The 27147-nt window shown below is 45.2% G+C and overlaps 1 protein-coding gene across 3 annotated transcripts in view; it reads left to right on the forward strand.

Moving 5' to 3' along the window:
• Positions 1-27147, forward strand: part of FBXO21 (F-box protein 21) — a 39904-nt gene that overhangs the window by 5096 nt on the left and 7661 nt on the right. For 2 of the 3 annotated variants that reach the window (XR_013980591.1, XM_080986320.1), the window contains exons 2-12: positions 3895-4030; positions 4690-4784; positions 7919-8040; positions 9079-9225; positions 10226-10362; positions 11109-11245; positions 12006-12182; positions 12614-12746; positions 15714-15904; positions 17836-17993; positions 20003-20159. Coding sequence is in view for 2 of the 3 variants with exons in the window: in XM_080986320.1 (XP_080842446.1) it covers positions 3895-4030; positions 4690-4784; positions 7919-8040; positions 9079-9225; positions 10226-10362; positions 11109-11245; positions 12006-12182; positions 12614-12746; positions 15714-15904; positions 17836-17993; positions 20003-20159 (1590 nt within the window). In the remaining variant the exon portion in view is untranslated. Of the gene's footprint in view, positions 1-3894; positions 4031-4689; positions 4785-7918; positions 8041-9078; positions 9226-10225; positions 10363-11108; positions 11246-12005; positions 12183-12613; positions 12747-15713; positions 15905-17835; positions 17994-20002; positions 25861-27147 lie in introns of those variants that run through there. The other variant, XM_080986321.1, reaches the window with a different exon arrangement.

A 27147-nucleotide genomic window follows, 5' to 3' on the forward strand; every position in this document is an offset into this window, starting at 1 on the left:
AGGTGGGGAACCTACCTGAAATTTCTGTTCAGGGTAGAGTAGAGCAGGTATCTTCAACCTTTGCAGCCCCAGGATTCACTTTTAACCCAAACATGCATTTTGGGACCTGTTTCTTAATCTTTTACCACATATTTCCATGGTGGGAACACTCTTCCATGGTAAGAGTGTGACCCATCTTAGATCAGACAGCAGCCCACTGGTGGTCCTGACCCACCAGTTGAAGAACAGTGGAATAGACTATACAATGGTACCTTGGTTTAATAACAGTCCTGTTTATGAACGATTCGGTTTACGAACTCCACAAAACGGGAAGTAGTATCCCAGTTTGCGAACTTTACCTCGGTCTAAGAACTGAAACCGAACGGTGGAAGGGCACCGGCGGTGGGACGCCTCATTAGGGAAAGTGCGCCTTGGTTTAAGAACGGTTTCAGTTTAAGAACGGACTTCCAGAACGGATTAAGTTCATAAACCAAGGTACCACTGTACTGAACTAGATGGAACAATATGAATCTATGTAGAACAGCTTCATTGTGTAATGTGTGTGTATCGGGATATTGGTTAATGTACGAACTAGATAACTCAACCACAACTCTTTGTTTTCACGAATAGCCTATGGTCCTGTCCAAACTCCCACATGGATTTTGCATCCTTCAGATCTCTCTTGACTGGCAGTTTCTACTGTGACTCCTGCTTTTCCTTTGTGTTCTGAAAAAAATATGTTAACTTGGGAATTGTTCAAAAGCTGACAGATAAGGTCTATATCCACATCTTTTGGTTAATCCTAGTGTTGACATTTTGTGAGGAGGAAACACATAGCTTGACTGGGCAGCCTCTGATAGGCTTTATCTCACAGCCATGTTATGCCAAGATTTCTCTTCCAGAAAACCTTCATGGTGTTGAATAGATAGGCAGGTGCATCATTAATCCTCAATGTCACAGGAGCTTCCAGGGCACCAGGGTTTGCAGCAGGTAGCCCAGAATTACAGCTCATGTTTGGGCTTTATTTTCCCCCCCTGTCCTGGATATCAAAGAGAGCTCTGGGTTCCATGCCACCCAAAGCGGCTGTTGGCACAGCTCTCCTGTGCCCGATACACTTGGGAAATAGGGAGCAAGCGACTTCCTCCTACATTTCCTGGCAAGAAGCAAATGCTGGACACTTGGCTGAGCTGCTCAGAAACACGGCTGCAAGTCACAGGGCCTGTGTCCTCTGAGGCTAATCCCCTCCACCCTCCCTTTGGCCTCTCCAGCTCCCAATGCCGGCCAGCTGAGGATGTGCTCTGGCAGTGTACACACACTGCCGTTGACCTCCTCCTGGTTCAAGGGGGATAGGCAGATTCAAGAAGTTATAATCCTTTTTTGAACACAATGAATCCTCAAAGCAGCATTCGCTGTGATAGTTTGCTGGAAGAAGTGTTGCAGGGTGGGGTAGGGAGTTCTGCCACCTGCTATTTAGCTGTCAGGAAACGGGAGCTCATGTGTTGCAAGCAGAAGGGCCCTCCTTTAATCCCTGGCATCTCTAGGTAGCAGTGTTAGAAACTGAGATGTGAAAGCTAGGAGCTAAACGGCACCTTAAACCTCGGTTGTGGGCGGAGCAACAGAATGTCTTGGCACACTTTTTAAATAACAAATAACAAAAATACAAAGCTGAATATGAATGAACTTCAGCTTAAATATTATCTTCATTTTTCACATGGCCTACACCTGCCCACCCCCCTAATATTCTTTAGAGGGTCTCTTCTCCAGACTTCAGAGAGTAGCTGGAAGTGGGGAGGCAGAAAAAGGTCCTCCTTGCCTTCCACTCTGCAGTTTTAATCTGAAATCTTAGGTGCGGTGCAGTGCTGCTCCCAGAGCTCAGAAACTGCACATGCTGATGAAATTCCCTGTCGCAAAATGTCCCTAGAACAATGAGAGTTTCAAACACTGCTAGGTAGCATTGGGAAAGACTCCTGCCTGGAAACCTGGAGGAGGGCTGCTGCCAGTCTGTGTCAGTGATACTGAGCTAGATGACAAATGGTCTAGGTAGCATTGGGAAAGACTCCTGCCTGGAAACCTGGAGGAGGGCTGCTGCCAGTCTGTGTCAGTGATACTGAGCTAGATGACAAATGGTCTGGCTCGGCATAAGGCAGCTTCCTTATATTTGGAGGTTAGAGACAAGCCCAGTGGGCACGTCCCTTGCATTTATTCTGGATACATAGCATGTTTTTTTGCATGCAGAAGGTCCCAGGTTCATCTCTGGGTAGTGCCGGGAAAGACTCCACTCTGAAATCCTGGAGAGCTCCTGCCAGTCATTGTAGATGGTTCTGAGCTAGGTGAAGTGATGGTCTGACTTGATATAAGGCGTCTTCCTATGTGGTTAGGGGATGTCTGCAGTAAGATACTCTGCTTTGAAAATATAGATAACAAGCTGGGGAGCTCTGATGAGTCCTCAGTAGCATCCTCACTAGATGGATTGAGGTTGAATCTCGAAAAGACAGAAGGGGGACATGGGGCGGGCAGGTAGGTGTGGAGGACTCCCTGGTCCTGAGCAGGGTAACTGCCACTAAAGGACCAGGTGCACAGTCTGGGAGTCATTTTGGACTCACAGCTGTCCATGGAAGCACAGGTTAATTCTGTGTCGAAGGCAGCTGCCTATCAGCTCCATCTGGTACGCTGGCTGAGACCCTACCTGCCTGCACACTAATATAAGGCATCCTCCAATGTGGCTACGGGATGCCTGCAGGAAGATACTGTACTTTGAAAATATAAGTAACAAACTGAGGCTCTGAGGAGTCCTTAGTAGCTTCCTCTTCACCTAGGCCTGAACTAGTAGTATAGCAGCCTAGTGGTATAGTACATTTTCCTTACAGGTCTAACCCCTGGGGCTCAGGAACAAATGAGCACCAAGCTTTGGGCTATTTAGAGTAATTTGTGTGACTGGGAGAGCATAGGGATGCACCTGTCTCCCACTCCAGGCGCAGCTTAGTGCTGTTGGTGTTATTTGACTCCCAACTCATCACCCCCAACTATCACGGTCAGCGATTATGGGATTTGTAGTCCAATGGCGGTTACACCTCTCTTCAGTAAGGGGCTTGAGCAGTTCAGTTCCCCACCCTGCTACCCCAGCTGATGCCCATCATTTTTGGACCATGGCAAAAAGCATGCTCAGGCCTTGTTGGAGTGGGGGGCAGGGCGAGAGGGGGAGGATCTCTTTTTTAAAATAAAAAAGCAAGAATATTCATCCACTTACCTTCAGAAAGTCCCCCAAATATTCAGAATTCTCTAATTTATATAGGGCCACATTTCAGAGCCCTACTGCTGGGCATATGATCTTCAGCCCCTACAGAGGAGTTCCTCTGTTTAGGGTTCTAATCAGCCTGGAACAAAAGGACTCATCAGGGTGAGCCAGCTGGGAAAGGAGATCCTTCTTGTCGTTCTCCCCCCCACCCCCCCATTCCTGCCCTCCTGAAATCTTTCCCCACTGTGACATGAATGTTTCATCAACCTTAGTGTTTAGCAGGGTGTCAGTCCTCTGGAACCTCTCACTGTAACAGATGAAATGGGGTGTGTGCATGTGTATTACACTTGTGGTGTACCTCCTTCGACCTCATTCCTTCTCCAGGATACCTCATTCCAAGGGGGGGAAACCCGTGGCCCTCCAGCAGCTCCTGGACTCTAGCTCCCATCATCCCTAGCCAGCATAGCCCAATGGTCAGAGATCATGGGAAGTGCAGTCCAACCACGGCTAGAGGGCCACATGCTTCCCATCCTTGCATTTAGCTGTTAGTGGTTCAAGGAGACCACTTCTCCATACTCCATTTTCCTGTTCTCTTCCCCCTGCCTCTTGGCATCCTGAACAACTCCGTGAAGATGTGAAATGTTGACCACTGTGTTTTGATTTGTCTGTTTCTTCCACAGGTGGCCATCGCTTATGAAATATTATAACCAGGTGGACAGCGTGAATTGGCTGGAGGAATACAAACAACGGCATAAAGCTGGCTTGGAAGCTCGGAGAATCGTAGCATCATTTTCCAAAAGGTTCTTTTCGGATCATGTAAGATTTCTTGTTTATTTGAGAAACACTCGTCCTGTGCAGCCCATGATCCTTTTGTGACCCAGGATACAAAAGCATGCTTGATAGTTTCCTAGTGGGTTACAGGAAAAGTCCTAAGAACTGAGGAAGCTACTTTGAGTCCATTTACTCAATATTGTCTACTGGCAGCAATTCTCCAAGGTTTCAGACAGAGATCAATTCCAACCCTACCTGGAGATGGAGATACTCTGTCACTGAGCTATGACCCTCCCCACAAAATAAGCTGCCTCAGACTGAGTCAGACCATTGGTCCATTTAGCTCAACATTGTCTACACTGACTGGCAGCAGCTCTCCAGACTTTCAGACAGGAGTCAGTTTCCCTGCCCTGGGATGCTGGGGATTGAACATGGTACCTTCAGCATGCAAGACTGATGCTCTACCACTGAGCTATGGCCCTTCACTTAAGGCATAGAAGCTTTAAGATAGGCCATTGGTCTATCTAGCTCAATATTGTGTACACACTGACTGGCAGCAACTCTCCAGGGTTTCAGACACCTACATGGAGATGCTGGGGGTTGAACCTGGGACCTTTTGCATGTAGAGCATGTGCCCTTTCAGATGAGCCATGGCCCTTCCCTAAAGTCCTTAGTGATGGGATAACATTATGTTCTTTTGCTAGGTGCCCTGTGACGGCTTCACTGATATTGAAACCCTCGAGTGCCCAAGCCACTTCTTTGAGGATGAGCTGATGTCCATCCTTAATATGGAAGGAAGGTGAGCCTGAATTTTAAAAGAGCTAGGAGGGGCTGCAAAAACAAAATTGCATTTCCATAGGGCTGCAAAGTTTAGATTAATTGATTGGCCAGTTAAAACATTTTTGACTGACTGAAGCAGTGTGCCTGATTTACCCAGCCAGCAGATTTTAAATATTTTTTACAGAAACTTAACAGACACTGCAAATTCATGTTGCAATTTAATTCTTAAACGTTGCATTCATAATCCCTCTTCTTTGAAGAAGTTACAAGAGAGCAGACATGATTTCCTCTCCGGGGTTTTTTTTATCTTCACAACATTACTTCAAGGTTGGTGAGGCTTACGGAGAGTGACTTGTCCAAGGCATACCAACAAGCTCCATAGCTGAGCAGAGATTCGAACCTGGTCTTATACCATTCCAGCTATTAATAAGTGCTGGTTTTGACCTATAAGGCCTTAAGCAGCTCAGTACTGCAATACCTCAAGGACTGCCTCTCCCCAGATACACCGACCCAGACTCTGTGATCATCCTCTGAGGCCCTTCTTTGTGTGCCTACTCCACAAGAGGTCCAGAGGGTGGAAACATGAGAACTGGCCTTTTCTGCAGTGGCTTCCCATTTGCGGAATGCTCTTCCCAGGAAGGCTCATCTAGCACCTTCATTATACATCTTTAGGCACCAGGTGAAAACATTCCTCTTCAACCAGGCCTTTGGCTGATTAATATTCTACGGCCTTTTAAATGTGGTTGTGGGATGTGGGGTTTATTGTCTGTTTTTGTTTTAACTGTTTATTTTGTGCTTTTATTCTGCATTTTTATCTTGCGAACCACCCCAAGATCTTCAGATGAAGGGCGGTATATACCCTTGACAAAAATAAATAAATAAAATAAGTGCCAGTCTTATGAGAAATGTTGCATTCTCTGTGCAAGAGACAATCGGAAATGCCTCTCCTGAGATGTTACAGTGCATAATCTAAAAAAAAAAAAAAAAAGTCTGCTTATCCCCTCTCTTGTATGCAAATTTATGCAGATCTAATTGATTAAAACTGCAAGGACTGTGTAGGAAGTCTTAAAAGCAGAGGCAGACAACCTGTGGACCTCCAGATATTGCCGGACTTCAGCTCTCATCATCCCTGGCCATTAGTCATGCTGACTGGAGCTGACAGCTATGTTCCAACAATATATCCGAAAGCCCACAGGTTCCCCATCCCTGTTTTAAAAACTACACTGAAGTTTTATAGCTGCTTGTGTGCTCAGCTTTGTTTCACCTTCTAACAAGGCTGCAGCTTAATATTTTGCATTGGTGAGGTTTCTGCTTAACATCATTTGAGCTGCTGCGTTGGCCACTCACATTCTTATTAAGAGCAAATTTATGCTAACGATGCTGCAGTCTTTGCCACTTGCTATCATTAAGCTAAATTTTTTCCCTGGAAGCCGTCCTGACAGTGTGTCTGTTCCTACTGAGCGCCCTGATTGACTAGAGGATAATGCGTTGTGAGGTTTGATCTGTTTGCTGGAGTGGACAGATCTGAATTGGGAGAAACAGGAGCATCACCTGTGCATGCATTCAGAGCCCAGGAGGATATAGAGCAGGTGTGGGGAACGTAGTCCATCTGTTGCTGAACTGCAACTCCCGTAATCCCTGGCTATTGCCTGTGTTTGCTGGGGCTGATGGGAGTTGTAGTTCAGCAACATCTGGAGGGACAAAGTTGTCCACACACCTGGTATAGTGAAACAATAGGATGTGAGTAAGAAGCATTCTGTAGAATTGGGTTCTTGGAACACAAAGAACACAAACAGTAGTTAAAATTAAGCGCTTTTGGAAACAGGAGTGAATGCTTCTGCACCCCTTCTCGTGGCTACAGGAACCAAGCCAGGCTAATTCCCATCATGATAAATAATAATATAATAATAATATTTATTATTTATACCCCACCCATTTGGCTGGATTTCCCCAGCCACTCTGGGCAGCTCCCAACATAAATAATAATAATAATAATACCATCAGACATTTAAAACGTCCCTGAACAGGCTGCCTTCAGGTGTCTTCTAAAAGTCAGATAGTTGTTTATTTCCTTGACATCTGATGGGAGGGCTTTCCACAGGGAGGGTGCCAGTACCGAGAAGGCCCTCTGCCTGGTTCCCTCGCAGTGAGGGAACCACCAGAAGGCTCTCAGAGCTGGACCTCAGTGTCTGGGCTGGACGATGGGGTGGAGACCCTCCTTCAGGTATACTGGGCCCGAGGCCTTGGTCTGAATGTAGCCATTCAGATCTTGGGTCTTCCCAGTCTTAGTTGGTCTTTCTTGACCACTACATTGCACACTCAAGAAACATCTTAAATATCTTTGCACACGACATTTTCTTACTACAGAATAATTATTAAATTGGTCTTCTGTCCAAGGCACTGACACAAATGTAGCAGCATCAAGTCTTCCTCGGCTGTTCTCTTAAGTAAGTGGCATGTGACGTTTCGAGCCTGGAAGGATCAATACCCACCATATTTACACAGTGGTCTGAGGACCTTGCATCCCTCCAAGTCATAAGGTGGACTTGGAGGAATAGTTTTCCATTCTTAACCCCACAAAGAGTCCTGGGACCTGTGGTTTGTTACGGGTGCTGTTAGGAGACCCCGCCCCCTGCTGATATTCCCCTCACAGAGCTACCATTTCCAGAGTTCCCTGGGGAAAAGGATAGACCGTTAAGCCACTCTGAGAACTGCAACTTTAAAGCCTTCCTTTATTCTTTTTGGCCAGGCTCCCCGGTGCAATTTTTCTGCATTGTTTGCTGATCCTTATCTCTTTCATCTTTCTACCCCTCTCTTGTTTGTTGCTGAAGTTTAATAAAACTATTGATGTCGGCAAAAATCCCAGCTGGCGTGAGAATATTTGAGCGGCATTGTAGTTCTCTGCCTGCTTTTGCATTCCGCAGATAAGATTGTGCTATAGGGGTCAGAAGTTGTCTTTTAAAGTCACAGGAGATACCTGAGCCGTATTAATAAGATCCTGCTTTCAGGGCTTGGTAGTTGTTTCCATGCTCTGCTTGGCTAGCCCCTTATAATCGCGCCATTCAAGTGTTTCTCTTTGTGCGCCTGGCTTTCCTCTTCCCATCCTTCCGACTCAACGGTTGCTCACCACAATGGTTCTCCTTCACTGTGCAGGAAAGGCCTGACGTGGAAGTACTATGCAAAGAAAATCCTTTACTTCATGCGGCAGCAAAACATATTGAAGAAACTGAAGGTGTATCTTCAGCGCCCAGCGGATGAGCAGTCCTTTTTGGAAGGTGAGTGGAGGCCTCAACGTGATAGCAAGCATCTGTCCTGCCAGCCGAATCTTTATTGTTTAGCCAAAGGCTCTGCGTCACACAAAAGAATCCAAACGGAGCATCACTCAAAATGTAGTTAAAGTAAAATAGTGTGATCTACTGGCACATCCAATATTTTCCAATGCAGTTACAAAAAAAAACAAAAAACCTCATTGTACTCATTACAAAACAGGCAGAATCTTAACCATTTTGTAATTTAATTCAGTGGTTTGTCCCGAAATCAGCAGTCCAATCTTTTTCTGTTCCTCGTCTGTTCTCAAATATTATTTCTGAAATGCACACGCTCCATCTTTATCTGGATTTGAAGAGCTTTATCCCAACACCCCCATTTGCTTTTCCTTGTTTAGCTTTTAATTTCCTCTTAATGCAATACAGACTGGCCAGTTTAATTCTTCACTTACCTTACTAAAATGAGAATTTCCTTCTCCTTCACTTGCCAATTATGTGTGTGTGTGTGTGTGTGTGTGTGTGTGTGTGTGTGTGTGTGGTTAAAAATGTTTTTATAACTTCATGAGGAGGGGCTCTTTGGGGAAAAAAATCTATTCCAAAGGTGGGGAACCCCAGTCCTGGGAAACAGATGCAGCCCTCCATCCCTATTTGGCCCTTGGGGCTCTCCTAGACCACGCCCTCTGTGTTTGCTTAGATGTTATGTGCTCATGAACCATGATAATGCCTTTTGCTTAACTTGCAGGAGAGAGGAGAGGTGGGTGGGTGGGTCCCATCTGTTACTCCACCCACCACTGTTACATGGCCCTTGGAAGGCTGCTAACAAGCGAATGTGGCCCTCGGGCTTTAAATGGTTCCCCGCCCCAATCTAATCAACTCACCACTCAATTCAGGGACCCAGCGGCTACAGCGCCCCATGGCAGGTGTCTGTCCAGCCGCTACTTCCCATTACCCGGCAGCTCTTACCATTCGAAATTAACTCTGCTCACAACCCTTGAGTAATTTTAATGGAATATATTTCTGCCCTGCCTCTCTTCCGGGTTTTTCCAGGGGCTGTATTGATTGACCAGTATTGCAACCCACTGTCGGACATCTGCCTAGAAAGTGTCCAAGCCCAGGTTGACGATATTGTGGCCAAAGTTCGGAAATTCCTGAAATCGAAAAACTCTAGGCACCCAAGTGTGACCCAAAAAGCAGGTATTGTACAAAGCTACTTGAGTTAGTTTTTTGTTTGTGTTTTTTTTTTTTTTTTTTTTTTGGACAGCCTTTTCTATGGCAATGCAGCTACTCTGCGCTAGGGTGACTTGTAGTGTTGGAAGGAACCACAAGGGTCATGTAGTTCAACCCCTTTGCAGTGGAAGACTTTTTCGCCCAACGTGGGGCTCAAACCCACAACCCTGAGATTAAGAGTCTCATGCTGACTGATACTGACTGAGCTATCACACCTGGGCGAGAGGTGAGGAGAACGTTTTCCTGACAAGGGCCACATTTCCTCTGGAGAAATCTGTCAGGGGCCACATGCTGGCAGTGAACAGGGCCAAAGCCACCAGTGGACAGAGATGCCCCCCCCCCTTCTCTCACTCTTCTCACCCAGCAGAGGCAAATGACATTACGATGGGAGTGGCCGCAGAGACCATATAACACCAGACCTGAAACACCTACATTGGCTCCCAGTACATTTCCAATTCAAAGTGTTCCAATTCAAAATGACCTTGGCCTAGTATAGCTGAAGGAACGTCTCCACCCCCACCATTCAGCCCGGACACTGAGGTCCAGCTCCGACGGCCTTCTGGCAGTTCCCTTACTGCAAATTTACAGGGAACCAGGCAAAAGAGGGCCTTCTCGGTAGTGGCACCCTCCCTGTGGAACGCCCTCCCATCAGATGTCAAGGAAATAAACAACTATCTTGACTTTTAGAAGACATCTGAAGGCAGCCCTGTTTAGCGAAGTTTTTAATGTTTGAAGTTTTATTGTGTTTTTAATATTCTGTTGGGAGCCACCCAGAGTGTGAGGTGATGAATTTGTGCAGGCGACTGCAGGAACTCAGTTTCTGGAAGCCCCAGGAAGGGAGAGTGCTCTTGTGCGCAGGTCCTTCTTGTGGTTTTCCCACAGGCTTCTTGTTGGCCACTGTGAGAACTCTCCCGTTTTCCTAGCAGTTTCAGCAGTTTCAGCGAATTAATTTATTCTTGTGTTTCAGGGGAGGTCTTGATCGTCTCTCAGGTGGAGCTTCAGAGGCAGGTCCTCGATGCCATGAACTACGTCCTCTACGAGCAATTGAAATACAAAGGGAACGAGGTGGATTACTACAATTCCCTGAATTCGTACATCCGCCAGGTAAAGAGAACAAACAAGTCGGAACAGGAGAACTGCCTTGCCCGTTAACTTGCCTTTTTTGGCATAGGAATATGTTTGCATGCCGCCCTAAAGGCAGTGATTTAGAATGAACAGGTTAGAGATGTGCCTGGGGGCAGGCGGAAGTTAGGGTTCTCTGATCATCTGAGCCAATGGGCAGGGAGTGGTGCAGCATGGAGAGGGGAGGATGTCCTGGCAGCACAAAGAAAAGAGGCGGCAGACAGTTACTGTCTGTTGCCTCTTTGGGACCATCCGCTATCCACCAGAGACCTAGTTACTCCCAAGTCTCCTCTCTGTCTCGCCCTTCCATCACCTCATCATTGCACCCTTTATTCTCCCAGGATTTGGGAATATCAACTCGGGGTTTCAGATAGTGCAATCTCACGGCACTACTGCTGTTCTCGTGCTGTTTTTATCCATTGTATCTGTTCTTAACGTTATGCTTTTATTCTTCCATGGGAAACCACTTGGGGAGCACAATGTGGGGGAAAGCGGCTTACACATCTTACAGATACACGAAACAGAGAGACAGATTGTTCTCAGTGGTTACATGGGAGCTTCTGGGCCTATTTTGTCTTCCTCGCCTTAAAAGAACAGAGGATCCATTGTACTGCAAGGCTGTAAACCAACCAGTCCCTGTTTTTGGGGGTGGGCTTAAACATAATCCCAGATCAGAGGGACTACCCCTCACCCTCACTGTTGGTCTCGTTTTCTTTTTCTGGTTTCAGGTTTTGATCCACAGGACTGGAATCCCAATCAGCTTGTCGGTGCTTTACTTGACAATTGCCAGGCAGTTGGGTGTGCGGCTGGAGCCTGTCAACTTTCCCAGCCACTTTTTGCTCAGATGGTGCCAAGGGACAGAAGGGTAAGCTTTTAAAGTTTCGCTTGGCCTCCCGCCCTCCCACCAGGAACCTTGTTTTCCGAGCTGGCAAGGCAACAAGAGAGGCAGCTATCTCAGGCAACAAGATGGCTTCGGCGTTGCCATTTTCAAGTTAACTGCTGCCAAACGGCAAAGTAATGGGAAGGGTTTGTGTGCGTGTGTGTCCTTCTACTGCAGAAGAGAAATGGGTCGCGTTCGATTAGAAAAAACCCCACTACTTGCCATAGTCATCAATAACGTCGGTGCGATCTCATTATCTGCCAGGGATCTGGCCAGCCATGGAACCGAAAGTTATACATTTCACTCTGTAATGGCTCTGACAGTGTCGCAAGATGGCGGGAATGCAGCTGCCTAGAATAAATGGTAGCGGATTTCCAGGGGGCGAAAATGGCATTTGCCCATAGACACACACACACACACACACACACACCCCCTACACCACCCCTGAGAGCAGTCTCAGCTCCCCATGGGTTGCTTCTTCGTGCAGCCAGAACAACACCGTCATGCAAAATGTGTACCCCTTTTCTCTGTGCCTAAGGGGTGCTGTATTAAAAAATAAAGCTGTTTCTGGCCACCTCATTGTATATCTGTACGCACACCTGTTCCATGTCAAGGTATACCCACCACTCCTGCCATGAGGGTGACAGCCCCATTATTGCGTGGAAGAGCACTTTGTTTCTTCTAGAAAGAGAAGCATGCTATGCTTGCTAAAGGCTTGCCCTTCGTTTTTGCTTTCTTTCTGCAGAAGCACAAACATCTTTGACTATGCCTATATCGACGCTTTTGGGAAGGGGAAGCAGCTCACTGTGAAAGAGTGCGAGTACCTGATTGGGCACCACGTGACCGAGGAATTTTATGGCGTGGCGACAGCAAAGGAAGTTTTGCAGAGAATGGTGGGCAACTTGTTGAACATCGGGAAGCGGTAAGAACCCAGCAGAGCATTGCGTCAAAAGCCCTTTCTGAGGAGACCCAAAAATCGCAGGTTCGGGTGGTGAAATGCCGCAGCTGCTAAGAGGCAGCCACAAAGTGGGAAGTCCAGGGTCCAAGTCTCCTAGAAGTCTTCTGCTTCTGATCTGGTATGGCAGAAGGCAGGAACCTCAGGAGTTGATGGAGCTAATAGCAGGCAGAGCCAGCTATTTCCAGTCCTGTCCCTGTCCTCCTCCCAGCTAGGAGCTGAGACTAAGGAGGAAGCTGATAGGCAGGGCCATCCCTTGGACTGACTGCAAATAGAAAGGCAGGCTGGTTGGGGCAGAGCAAGGTAGGTGGGGTAGTGCCCCCATTGGCCCTGATCAACCAGTTTCATGAACATGAATGAAAGCATAACCTTTGTCTTTGCCTGTTTCTGTTTGCCAGGGAAAGCACTGATCAGTCCTACCAGCTCCTGCGAGACTCCTTGGATCTGTACCTGGCCATGTACCCAGACAACGTGCAGCATCTCATGCTCCAGGCTCGATTATACTTCCACCTGGGAATCTGGCCAGAGAAGGTACTTAAAGCCTTGTGTGCCATCACTTGCCCAGGCTCCTGCCCCAAAACACGCAAGCAGTTCATAAAGACCAAGCGGGCTTTCTCCCAGGAAGACATTTGTCTGATAATTTGAGGAATATAATTGATATCTTGGAAAAATTAGAAGTGAATATAAACACTAAAGCAGTGTTGATATTTGTAGACGCGGAGAAAGCCTTTGACAATATTTCTTGGAAGTTTATGAAGAAGAATCTACAGGGTATGGGGGTAGGCCAAGGTTTTGAGAATGGTATAAGTGCAATTTATTCAGAACAAAAGGCTAAACTAATTGTAAATAATGTTGTGACGGAAGAACTTAAAATTGAAAAAGGGACACGACAAGGTTGCCCAATTTCCCCACTTCTTTTTGTTTTGGTCCTGGAGGTTCTGCTAAATATGATTAGAAGGGACCAGATGGTTAAAGGTATACAGGTCGGAACTAAACACTATAAATTGAGAGCATTTGCAGATGACTTAGTATTGACATTACAGGAGCCAGAATCTAGTACTAAAAGAGTTTTAGAACTGATTCAAGAATTTGGTCAAGTGGCAGGATTTAAATTGAACAAGTCAAAAACCAAGGTTCTAGAGAAAAACTTAACACCGTTTGAAAGAGAGAGGTTTCAGAATGAGACAGGTTTAACAGTGGTTAAGAAAGTTAAATACCTGGGAATTAACATGACAGCAAAAAATGGGAATTTATTTAAAGATAACTATGAAAAATGTTGGTCAGAAGTGAAAAAAGATTTAGAAATTTGGTCAAATTTGAAGCTCTCACTGCTAGGCCGTATTGCTGCGATAAAAATGAATGTATTGCCTAGAATGTTGTTTTTGTTTCAAACTTTGCAGATTGTGGACAAAATGGATTGTTTCAAGAGGTGGCAGAAAGATATTTCAAAATTTGTCTGGCAGGGCAAGAAACCCAGAATAAAATTTAAAATACTAACGGATGCAAAGGAAAGAGGTGGATTTGCCCTGCCAGACCTTAAACTGTACTATGAATCGGCAGCTTTTTGCTGGTTGAAAGAATGGCTACTTCTTGAAAACACTGACATTTTGGATTTAGAAGGTTTTAATAACGTATTTGGATGGCATGCATATTTATGGTATGATAAGGTCAAAGCACATAAAGCATTTAAAAACCACATTGTCAGGAAAGCGCTGTTTAATGTTTGGATAAGATATAAGGATTTGTTAGAAAATAAAACCCCAAGGTGGCTGTCACCAATGGAAGCGAAAGCCTTGAAAAGGGTCAATATGGAGGTCAAATGGCCGAAATATTGGGAAATTTTGGAACAAGACGGAGATAGACTGAAATTGCAGAGTTTTGAAAAACTAAAAAACAAAGTGCGAGACTGGCTTCATTATTATCAAATAATGGAGGTATTTAAATTGGACAGGAAAATTGGCTTCCAGGTGGAAAGATCCAAATTAGAAACAGAATTGTTAGAACCCAAGACTAAGAATTTGTCAAGAATGTATAACTTGCTGCTGAAATGGAATACTCAAGATGAAACGGTAAAATCGGCTATGATTAAATGGGCACAGGACGTAGGACATAACATTATGTTTGCTGACTGGGAACAGTTATGGACCACAGGTATGAAATTTACGGCATGTAATGCCTTAAGAGAGAATATTATGAAAATGATATACAGGTGGTACATAACCCCAGTCAAGCTTGCGAAAATCTATCACTTGCCCGATAACAAATGTTGGAAATGTAAAGAAACTGAAGGTACATTTTTTCACCTTTGGTGGACGTGCCCAAAGATTAAGGCTTTCTGGGAAATGATATATAATGAATTAAAAAAGGTATTTAAGTATACCTTCCCTAAGAAACCAGAGGCCTTTCTCCTGGGCATAGTCGGCCAAATGGTGGTAAAGAAGGATAGAACTTTCTTTATGTATGCAACAACAGCAGCAAGAATACTCATCGCAAAGTATTGGAAGACACAAGAACTTCCCACGCTGGAGGAATGGCAGATGAAACTTATGGACTATATGGAATTGGCGGAAATGACTGGTAGAATCCGTGACCAGGGAGAAGAGTCGATGGAGGAAGACTGGAAGAAATTCAAAGACTATCTTCAGAAACACTGTAAAATTAAGGAATGTTAGAGTGATGTTGGACTGAAAACAAGTGGTTTCCAGCTGCACAGGTTAAAGTTAAGGATAGATTAAGATTAAAGATCAAGATTAAATATGTTTAAAGAAATGGAAATTAGATATTAAAAGGGAAAATTTTAAAGTTATATGATATTAAGATCAAGGATTAGGTTTAAAAAAAGTTGAAGTTATATATTTTAACATTTTATTAAATTAAAGATTGGGATTAAAAAAGTGGAAAAGAAACTGCTGGACAAATAATGTGGACTGGAATACAAAAGAGGAAGGTTTGAGGAAGTCTAGAAAATAAGTAATGTAAAATTGGAAATGGAAAAGAGAGTTTGTTTTTAATTGTTGTGTTTTGTGTTTTTATTGTTAAGTTTTGTATTGTTTTTTATGTGTGTTTTTTTTTTTGTTTTGTTGTTTTAAACTTTAATAAAAAATTATTATAAAAAAAAAACAAAAAACACGCAAGCAGAGCCCCTTGCTTGCCGGTAAGAAAGAGATCTTAAATCAGGCAAGCCTTATCAACAGACACAGTGCTCAGGGGTCATAGTGCAGGAGTTCAGGAGCAGGGCAAGAAGTTCTGAACTGGATAGAAGTGGCAAAGGTGTCCCAAAATGTTTCCCAGCCACGCCTGCCAAGCCTTTAAAGATGAGGCGTGGCATGCTCTCTCGTGAGATTCTACTGCCTTGCGGAAATGTCAGGATTGCAAACGTGTGTTCTGTCAGAGCAGGAGGGTCTGCTCCCAGTCTCCCTACCCCATTGTCTGTGGCACCAGCTCACGGAAATGGCAGCTGTTTGCAACGTTGCATTATTTTGCCTTTCTTCTTCAAAGGTGCTGGACATCTTGCAACACATCCAAGCGCTGGACCCCTCCCAGCATGGAGCAGTGGGCTATTTAGTTCAGCATACTCTAGAGCACATCGAACGCCGGAAAGAGGAAGCGGGGCCTGACGTGAAGCTCCACTCAGAGGAGAAACACAAAGACGTCTGCTATTCTGTCGGCTTGATTATGAAACATAAGAGGCGAGTCCATCCCGTTCCATTCCTCCTCCTCCGCTCAGTATTCTGTGCTTGTTTGGTGTTCTTGCAGCATCAGATGTTTGCTTTCAGTTTGAGGATCATCACAGATTCAAGCACCACCCATAACCTAGTTCCGGAAGCAGGATTAGTATCTGAATCTCCATGGAAGTTCCCTGTTTCATAGTTAAAATGGCAGAACCAGCAAGTACAGGCAGGATCAGAGCTGCTCGTCCCCCAATCCTAATCGGCTTCTAAGCTGAACCTCAGCAACAGTGGCAGTAATGCCTGTGGGAACTGATTCAAAATAGCTTGGTACCCTAAGCCCAGTTTCAGCCATTTGCAGATGGGAAAGGGTTACTGTTTTTTTCTCCATAATGCTCTTTGGGGGAAATTGGCTGGGGACCATCTGCCAATTGAATCTGTGAAGGAGCTTCACTGAGCACCTACCCAACGATGAAATGTAGAAATGGGTTGGCTGTTTTGCCCTAAAATCTGGGCTGAAAGTTCAAAAGTTCAGCCCAGTCAAAAAAAGAAAGAAACGTGATCTGGATGAAATGAGCAAAATTTGTCCCCAAATGCACAAATGTCTTTTATCATGAAGGGAATAACATACAAAGCTGCCAACCAGAAAAAAATAGCGTATTTTATCTACAGCATTTATCCATCTGTATACCGTAAGAATGGGGTTAAAATTAGCTCCCTGGGAACACTGTTCTATTTCTGTATTCAATGTTATTTTTAGTTGGCTTTGGACATGTTGTACAAAGACCAGCAGATAACAGGGATATATATAAAGGGGGCATAATTTTTGTGTGGCCCCCGGGAAAACATGTTATTACAACAGAGAGAGAAATTGTAGTTCCTGAGCTATTGAAGCTTTCTCCTGGCATGGATTTTTTTCATGTACAAAGAGTTATCTCTTAATGGGTCTGTTTCACACATAACACTAAGCAATAGTTTGTTTAACGAATCATTAGCTGACCACGATTTAACCCTCAGATGATCAAACAAAGCATAGGTTTTTTCTCCGAAGTTTGTTTTGTTTTCCAGCTGTTCTTGTGGCTTGGAGAGCATCTTAGGTGGCCCAACAAACACACGGTTAAGGAATTGGGCTTGGTTCACACATAATGCCAAGCCAAAATTAAAAACAAACCATTCTTTATAAGCCTGCTGCAAACCATGGTTTACAGTTATTGTTTGGGAAAATAAGCAAACCATGGTTTAAGTTACAGGGCTGGGTTCACATGGTCAAACAAATCAAAATCAAACTAAGCAAACCATGGCTTAGTGGTTTTTTGTAACCCCGGCTACCATTTAAGAACAGTGACAAAACAGCAGCAGGAAGATTGTATGACAATCTGGGATGCTGCTATTGAACACTGTAAAAGGCAATCCCAGCTACCTCAGCCAAGAGACAGTTTTTTCAGTGCTCTTGAGATAACCAAGGTTTTTTCATTCTGTCAGGTTCAAATAACATGATGTTGGTTATTGATTACCATAACACTATGCAAAATCCTTGGTGGAAAAGTTGTGATCCATTTGAAATTATTGATGTTTTGCTCCTTGGGGGTGGTGGTTTAAGTAGATCATTCTACTTACAGTAGACCTTCTACTCTTTCCATATACGAGGGCTGGATACTCTCCTTTGTGATGTTGTCATGTGAAATTATGGCTGTAATGAAAAGGGGGGGCGGAAACAAGAACCCTTTTTTCCAATAGGATACCAGTTTCTTATTTTCCTAGGGGTGTTTTGCAATTGTCAACAGTTACAGCCATAGAATCAGAGAAATGTAGAGTAGGATAAGGACCCAAAGGGTTGTTGCTTCGCAGAACCTCTTGATTCCACCCAGGCACCCCAATGCGTATGTGCTATATTGTCTCCGATTTGACTGTCAATTAAGTTGTGCACCCTTCCCCACCGTTTTTCAATTTAGATATGGCTATAACTGTGTCATCTACGGCTGGGACCCGGCATGCATGATGGGGAACGAATGGATCCGGAACATGAATGTTCATAGTTTGCCGCATGGTTCCCAGCAGCCCTTCTACAACGTATTGGTGGAGGACGGATCATGCCGATACGCAGCCCAAGGTAAGCAGCACTGGGACATTCTCCTTCGGGGGAAACGGGTTCAGCCGCTTCTAATGTGGAAAGAAACCCCAGGTTTTTAACATATGCCAGTGAAGCTGTGCAAATCAGGGGTGCAGGCTAATGTTAGAAACTGAGATATGAAAGCTAGGAGCTAAATGGCACCTTAAGCCTGTGAAAGGCAGAATAGAAATATTAAAGAATAAAAATAAGCATGCAGGTGAAAAGTAATATGGGATAATACTCATTCTCTGTTTCATGAGTATAAATAAGGTAAGAATTGTAAAAGGACGTAGTGTAGTCTGCCGATCAAAAATGCTATGCAATTAATATTTGAAAAGATGGGATCTTCCACTAGAGGGTGCTCTGTACCACAACACAGATGGGTGTTTGGAAGGATTTTTCTTAAATATGCAACCTGCCATATATTTTCTTATTCTAAGTATTGAGCTTCACACTCAGAAGTGCCCAGATGATAGGCACCTAGCTGGTTCTTTAAACACTAGTATTGCCTGGGTGATGGGTATGTACCTGCCTGTCCACCTCCATTAGTTCAAGCTGTATAATTGTAGATGAACTGGTATTTAAAAAGAAATCATCTCTCTCTCTCTCTGCCTGCCTCTCTTCATCTTCTCAAGGCAACTCCCATCAGACCCAGTCAGAAGAGCCAATGGCTTGGGATGATGGGAGTTGTAGTCCAGCAATGTCTGCAGAGCCACAGGTTCCCCATCTCGGCTTTCAGCATCTGCCCACAGGGCCTGAGGCCAGATGGTCCTGATCCAGCGGGCTTTTCTTGTGTCCTTACGATGACAAGTGTTCCCCTGGGGAGAGCGTTCAACACAAACAGCGAGTCATTGCCACCCTCCACACCTCCCTCAGAGAAGACACATGAAGGAAGGGCCTCTGGTGGCAACTGCAGGTCCAGTCCCTATAGGGCAGGCATAGGCAAACTCTGGCCCTCCAGATGTTTGGGACTACGATTCCCATCATCCCTGACCACTGGTCCTGTTCGCTAGGGATGATGGGAATTGTAGTCCCAAACATCTGGAAGGCCGGAGTTTGCCTATGCCTGCTATAGGGATTGGCTTTTTGCAGACTCACACAGCCAAATTACCAAGAGGGGCATATTCTCAGAGCTGACACTGTGTTTTTTTTCCAGAGTATCCTCCGCTCTGAACGGCAACAGAGTCCCCGAATAACAGCAGATACGAGCCACTTCTTCAGGAGAGGCTGGTCTGTTAGGGCATGTAGGATTCCACCCTTCTGATCTCGGCCTGCCCACAGCCAGACCCCGCCTGCCTGCCTTCTTGCTTACAGGAAGTCCAGGGAGAAACCCTGCCTGCCAGTTTCCTCCTTCTTAGCCCCAGGGTTGCCCTTCTAGAACTTGTCAGAGAGGAAGACAGGGATGGAAGTGGAATTAGTTGGCCCGGCCTTCCTTTGCCCCCGACTCTGCCTGTTGTTTCCCAGTGTCATGACCCTGCAGTCATTTTCCAGGGATGAGGCGGAAACTCTGAAGCAAAAGGCAATGGGTGTGCAGGCCCAGCTTCAGAAATGAGTTCAGAGAGACCTGGGGCGGCTAGTACCCCGTGGCCTAAGAAGGTGGCACTGCCATCCTCTGACTCAGAGGACTCCACTGCAGGAGGACTGGAGGACCCGCCCCCCCACTCCGTTGCAATAGGAGGTTCCAGGGGCAGGCTGGGCCTTTCAAGTAGAGCAGCAGCACCTTGCAGATGCTAATAATCAGGCTGCACCTAGCGCTGCTGCCACATAAATAGCTGTTTTAGCCTGTTCCTTGCTAGAGCAACTTCGGAGCTCTGTGTTCCCCAGAGCCTTGCCTTGTTTACTGCCTGAACCTTGACCCACCGGTGTGGCCTTGCCTTCCTGCACTGCAGAGCCCCACAGCCTCCCCGCTTTTTGCCCTGCCAGTCCCAAACGAGCACCAGACACCCCCACGGTTCTTTTTGTCAAGCTTGCGGAAACGGTCACCTTCCCTTTGTTTCTTCCTCTTGCAGAGAACCTGGAGTACAACATGGAGCCCCGAGAAATCCCTCACCCGGACATTGGCCGTTACTTCGCAGAGTTTGCCGGCACGCACTACCTAGCAAACGCTGAGCTGGAGTTCCGGTACCCCGAGGACCTGAAGCTGACGCTTGCGGATGTCCAGAAAACGTACGGGAGCAAGGAATGAACTTCTGTCTGTCTTTGCTGGTGTGAAAGATGGCTTTAGTGCGGTGGCGGCAGCAGCGAGAGCTGCGTCACGGGAACCGTTCTTGACAGTTCTCCGGCTTAACTAGGGATCACATTTTGCTTGATAACTAGGGGTGAAGTTTTTTGTTCTTTAACCACCCAGCTAAAGCCGTGCCAATACTAGTGAAATACTGCAGGACACCTGAGCTGCTGAGGTGTGCAGATGCTACTTGTCGGAAATGACTTCTGTGTACGAAGTACATGGTACTCCTTACCGCTCTTGGACCTCGAAAGCTCTTTGTTTCCCCACCAAAGACTTGGGGGAGTGTTTGGGGTGGCCTAGAGACTGGAAACGTTGGCACCTTACGGATAGGGTTAGTCCTCCACATTTGCGGTGCAATGAAGGTCTTGAGTTATGTGCATACCCTGGAAAGAACACGGCTTTTTCACAGACCTCGTTGCCCACCTTCAATTCCATGCAGCCCTGTGCCAAAATCTTGGGAATTATATTGAAACTTCTTTGTCCAAAGATCTTGCACTGAGCCGATCTCCCACTGCTCCAAACAATTGCTCATGCTAGCTTTTTTCTCCAGGCTTCACAGATTCCATTACACACACACGCACACACACCGCACTCCTCTTGCTCTGCGCCAGTCTTGGAAGGAGCTGCTCATGTTGCTGTGATATTTCCCTGTGCCTAAAGAGGAGTATCCATGCTGTGCTGTGAAAACCTCACGTTTGTCAAGACAAATCTCCTGGGCTTTTTGTGTGTGTGTGTTTGTGTAGTCAAGGGCTGCCAACCTTTTGGAGCCAGTGGGAATTTTGAGATGGTGCCATGGGCACCAGTCACAAAATGGCTGCCGTGGGTGTGTAGCGTGACAGAAAATGGCTGCCGCCCCCCAAAATGGCTGCTCAGAATGGATGGGAGGGCAGGTGGTCCAGTCCTGGCATCCAATGAAATTAGGGCGTGTTTAAAGCAGGGGAGAGTGTTGAATGTAGGAAAGACTAAGCAAACGGAATCTGAGCAGGAAGAGCACAGAGTCCCTCCTGCGTTGTGGATTTTTGAGGGGATGTTTACTGGGGCCTTTTGTGAGTGCTGTATGAGGTACCGGTGGGCACGATGTTAGTGACCATGGTTCAAACCAAGCTCCATTTGGAGGAAAACAGGAAGTCCTATTAATCAGGGAATGTCCACGAAATCTTAGTTACTTGATTTGCAGCCCAGCAACCAGAACGGTACCTAAGCAGGCTGGGGGGGAACAGCTGATTGTGCACCTTTGTATTTCGTTAAACACTGTAAACATGCACCGCGAAGAGGTGGGAAACATGTAATTTTAAAATGGGCATCTTTCTAAGCAGAGGGCAGTCAATATTTACCAGATTGCTGGCTTGGGAAGGCTTCAGGTAAACTACAATTATCACGTTGCAAGGGGTAAAACAATATGTAGTTTTGAATGTTAGTAGCAGAGAAATCATTCCTTTCAGGAGAACTCTTTGTAGTGCATGCGGTATTTCTAGTAATATTTTAACCAGCGTATATCCTTGTGAAATTCTCTCAGGGATGGGCAATCTGTGGCCCTCTGTTCTTGGGCTACATTTCCCACCATCCCCATGCTGGTTGGGGCTGATGGGAGCTGGAATCCAACAACATACGGAGGTCCACAGGTTCCTCATCCCTCTTTTACGTTATCTGCTGGGGACAACTTGAAGCAGTTTAGAGGGCTAGTCCAAGAGAGCCAAAAAAACCTTGAAAGCATTTGTAGTAAATGGAATCAGAACTGGAGAGACAAAATCCTGCATAGCAGGTGTGAGGGACCTCTGGCCTTCCAGATGTTCCAGAACTACAATTCCCATCATCCCAAGCCTTCTGCGTTCACTGGGGATGAAGCGAGTTCTTTCCCCCCATTACGTTTTACTAAGTTTCAACATACAGAATTTCGTCTTCCTTCTCATTTTTACCAACTTTCCACCCCATTTTCCATGCAAGTTGTCGTTTCTCCCCTTCTGCGGCAACCGGTCTTCCATCAAATCATAACCACAATATTATCATCTAATTACTTCTGCCGCTCGTAGATCAAATCCTGCTCGCGAGTTCATCGTGCTATAATATTTATTTAAATAGTCCGAAAAGGGCATCCATTCTTCCATAAAACACTCATCATTAGATTGTCTTGATTTTGATGTTAATTTTGCCAGTCATGCACAGTCCATTAACTTACCCATTCTTCCTTGGTTGGAACTTCTTCTTCCTTCCATTTCTTCGCATGTAGAATCCTAGCTGCTGGTGTTACCTACATAAACAACTTCCAACATGATTTTTGAGAGGGGATTTCTGCCCCTATCATCCCTAACGAAAATGCTTTGGGCTTTTTTACATATATAGGGACGAAGGGAGTTCTAATTTGAGCAGCGTCTGTGGAGCCGGAGGCTCCCCGCACCCTGCCCTACAGTTCTCAGTACGACATGAATCCCGATTCATCATTTCAGGGGTAAGAACTTTAGCAATACACTGAATTTCCCCCTCTCTTTTGGGGAAAGCTGCTGCTGCTGCTCCTCCTCTGCAACTAGGGAACAATGTGTCTGCCTCAACCTCCTCCGCCTGCAGCTGGCTCCTTTTTAAAGCATTCGTCTTTAAAGCTGTCAGGTCAGGACCCTGTACCAAGGTGGGCCTTCAGCAGCAAGCGCCATCACCATACACTGAATATGGTTTAAAAAAAATAAATGAATGAAAAAGCAGGTCCCCAAATGCATGCTTGGGTAAAAGACTGAAGACTGCTGCTTTTAAAAGTGTGGCAGGATTCCTGCCACTGAGTCTTGGGCCCTGAATCAATGCTAGGCATGCGACCTTGATCCAAAAGCTCCTTTAGTTCCCTTTTCTGTGTTTTTAGAGTAGTCAGATACTTGGCCTGTGGTACTTCCTCCCAAGGTGCTCTCAGATTTTGGTTTGTTTTGTAAACCACTTAGAACTTGTCCTTTATATGGAAGGTGCTATATATATATATAAATAAATAAATAACTCGAAACTGTATAATGATATTAAAAAAGAATACTTTGTACAGCTAATCTACAATATGCAGTTTTGCTCACAAAAATGAGATTTTTAGAGGAGAGTTTCAAACATGGAGGGGTTGGGGGGTCTTCTTATCTCCCCCTTCCCCTTTGCTCTTGATAGCATCTCTGAAACAAAATGTTCACTTCTTCAGGTTATAATAACTGTGTTTATATCTATCTTGTCTTCTAGACTGTTAGTCCATAGCTATACTTTATTCTACTAGTAGTTGATGGCAGGACTACAGAGGGGGGTTAATATAAATGAGTGTCTTTGCTTGGGCATTTCTATATTTTTAAACAGGGTGGATTCTGGGCCTGTGATAGATACACGAATGGAAGTCCATTTGCTGCTGTGATTTATCATTCTATGGAACTGCATTAGCCGCCCTGTCATAGTGAATTGTGTGTGTTCAAAGTGACTGCTGTATTGCTGGCTCTCCATGCACTAGTTTTGTTTTAATTTATGCACAATAGGTTATTTTTAAGAGAGGTTCTTGGCTTCAAGCCTGCCTGGGGAAATTATACACACACACACACACACACACACACACACACACACATACACACATATATATATATATATATCGCTTTTCAACCAGTTCGTAGGCCAAATACTCCTTTCCAGCCCTTTCTGTCCCGTCTGCAAGTTTATCCCCAGGCCACATATCCTGTTCAATGACTTCATAGAATTGTAGAGCTGGAAGGGACCCTGGGGGTCATCTAGTCCAACCCCTTGCAGTGCAAGAATATGCAGCTGTTCCATCTGGGGATCGAACCTGCAACCTTGGCGTTAGCAGCACCATGCTCTAACCAATTGAGCTACCCAGGCTGAATTCCTTGAGTGCTTCTGCCTGGCTGGGATATGTTATTGAACTGTGGTGATGCCTCTTGTTTGTCTCGATGGAGAGATTGGGGGGAGGGGCAGGGAGTGGAGATTTGTGACTTTTTTTGTAGCTGGATCGTGGCCCTTGGTACAGAAGGAAAAGTTGCAGCTGTTGCTGCACCTACTTTTCCCCACCCACTATCATGTGGCCCTCCCAGGCTGAAAAGCCTTCCCCATAACCCCTACATCTAAGCCTCTCCATTATCCCTGCTGGTTTGGAACTGCCTGTGGTTCTCCCAGTGGGAAAAAGAAATGCACTTTACACATTCCCAGAGGGGGCTACCTTCTTTATTAACAGTTTCCTAGTCTGGGTCTGAGGCCTGGTATTGAAAACAGGTCCTGAGAATGAGAGCAAGAGCAAGTCACTGCCCAAATGTGTGTGAGAACTGTGGCCAAACAGATACATCTCCGTACAACTGGCACACGTACTTTCCAAACTTGGGAATAATTATGAGGCTTGAAAGTAGGGCGGTTTAGTGATTGTTGTGGCCTAAGCTTCTCTGCTCAGAAGCATATCTCACCAAGTTTGATGCCCAGGATTTTAAGGACTTGAGGGTATTCCTGCTGGGTCAGATCAAGCATGAAGATGTATGACTAGCCTTGCTCGATCAGGCCAAGGTCTTCTCTAGGTCTTCTAGATGTGGGTGGACCACAGCTCCCATCACCCACAACCACCTTAGCCTAATGGTCACAGGTGGTGGGAGTTGAAGTCCACCCATGTGGACTTCTCATCTAGCATCCATTTCTCATTGTGGTCAACCAGATGCCACGGGTAAGCCATCAGGCAGGTTCCAAGAGCAGCATCACTCTCCCGTGTGATCCCCAGCAACTGATTCTCAGAGACACATACTGCTTCTGACTGAACATTGTTTCCGTTTTTCATTTAGTCCAAAGCACATGCACATGTTAGCCCAAATTCTTCCTACCTCCCCCAACCCAAAGCTCCAATACCAGAAGAGACTCGGGCTCAAAGGAAAGTGGCCAAAGCAATGGACAACTGAGAGAGAGAGAGAAGAATCTCACCAACACACCCCTCACCTGCACCTCCTTGCGTTATCAGAGCAGGTGCATAAGCAAACAAAGATGGCCACCACTGTTGGGTGGCCACAAGTGTATGACCGAGAACATATCCCAGAATTCTCTGGAAAGTAGGAGAGCTCCATGGCAAATTTGGAGAGCCTTTCCCAAATGTCTGGATGGAGAGCCAGAAGTTAATGGTCGTTTCCAATCATTCCTGACTATTGGCCATGTTGGCTGGTACAGATGGAAGTCCAGAAGCATCTGGGGGCGCATCTCCACTGAGTGTTGGCTAGGACAGTTTTTGTTGAATGTTGTTCCTTCCTTAGGATGATTGAACCCGAGCAGAGAACCTTGTGTAACTTAATGGTTAAGGTCAACTGGTGAAAACGGTCGTTCATCCTAGAGCGACAGGATGCGTTGCTTCCTTGCATGAACTCTTTGTACTGATAAGGTGCATAAGCTCTTTGCATGGAGGGTCACTGGATTGAGGCTGTGAACTTCTTCCTTTTTCTTTTGCATCCAACTTGTGAATGATGGGAACACTCTGTGGTGAACTGGCAATATGTTATTTTGACTGCTGTGGATTTTCCATAACTTATTTTTCATGAATTGCTTCAGGGTGGGTGTTGGGTTTTTTTTTGTTTCTGGAGGGGTTGAAGGAGTTGGGAGTTTGTTCCTAGACTATATGGTTGGGGAAGAGATCCTAATAAAAGTAACTACTGCTTTAAATATTGACTCTTGGTCTTCTGTATTAAAACTTCCTACATTCCAGTAATTTCATATTCTCTCTCTCTCTCTGTCTCAAAAAAAATAAATTAATTAAATTTTCTGTTTTACAATTTAGAGTATTCATTTAAACAACCTTAAAATATAAATGACTTCCCTTCTTCTCTTTCCATGGTTCATTTTGCATATCATAAATCCCTGCATATTTTATATAAACTAAACCATTCAATATTCCATTATTACATTCATCGAAACTTGCTTACACTGCTGAATTTATCTTCATGCTGCCAACGTTTTCAAGTGTACACAATTTCCCCCCATATATTCAATAAACATTTTCCATAATGAATTGAATTAAAAAAAAAAAAAAAACCAGAGTCCTTTTTGTTGGGGATAATTCAGATGGAAATTCCCAAGTGTCAGAAAAGGTTGCTGTTTTTTTGTATGCCACTACTGCAGCCTGTGTTTTGTTAGCCCAAAAATGGAAAACGAGCGAAGTCCCGACTAAAGAATGGCAACTTAAACTGATGGAATATGTGCAGTTTGTGGACCTAACATATAGCGTAAGAGAACAAGAAGAACATACATTCCAGTAATTTCCACCAGAAGTAGCCATGTTAGCCTTTTGCGGCAAAAATTCTATCAATGGCCACCAGCCATGACGGCTGTGTACACACTATGTGTGTGTAGTGGCAGAGACAATATTCCTTTGAATGCCAGATATTGGAATAACCATTGTGCCATCCGCTCTTCACAAACTCATGAAATGACAACTGGTGTAGGAATAAAGGTGTTCCTGTGCGTGTTCTTGTCTCTCACCTGCGAAACATCGGAATGTACATAAGCAGAAACGGTCCATAGGAACTGCGGGTAACCAGGGATGATGCATCACCCGGTGTCTGACCACATTTGCTCGTAAAAATAATGGCTTTGCCTAATTGTTACTGTCTGGGTTAGAGTACAATATGTTTTGCTGGCAAGAGTGCTGCAGACTGGCAATTACGAGGCTGCTTTAAAACAACAACAACAACTTTTTTAAAAGCACAACTTGGGTCAGGCAAATTGTAGGGGATTGCAAGGGCGTTGTGCAGGCTGCTGTGCTTCGACCAACCCTTTTCAAAGTGTACAAAATGGTGGCTTGTTTTTTTACCCCTCTGTTTTCAAATACAGTCATTTTCAAAAAGTTGCTGACTGGTATGGTCTCAGTCTGCTAGGCCCCTGGAAACCAGGGCGAGCTGTATAGATGCTGGATTTTTATCTCTCTCTCTGGCGCTGTGGGTTAAACCACAG

Source organism: Podarcis pityusensis (genome assembly GCF_964106645.2).
Source record: "Podarcis pityusensis genome assembly, chromosome: 16".
Taxonomy (NCBI): Eukaryota; Metazoa; Chordata; class Lepidosauria; order Squamata; family Lacertidae; genus Podarcis; species Podarcis pityusensis.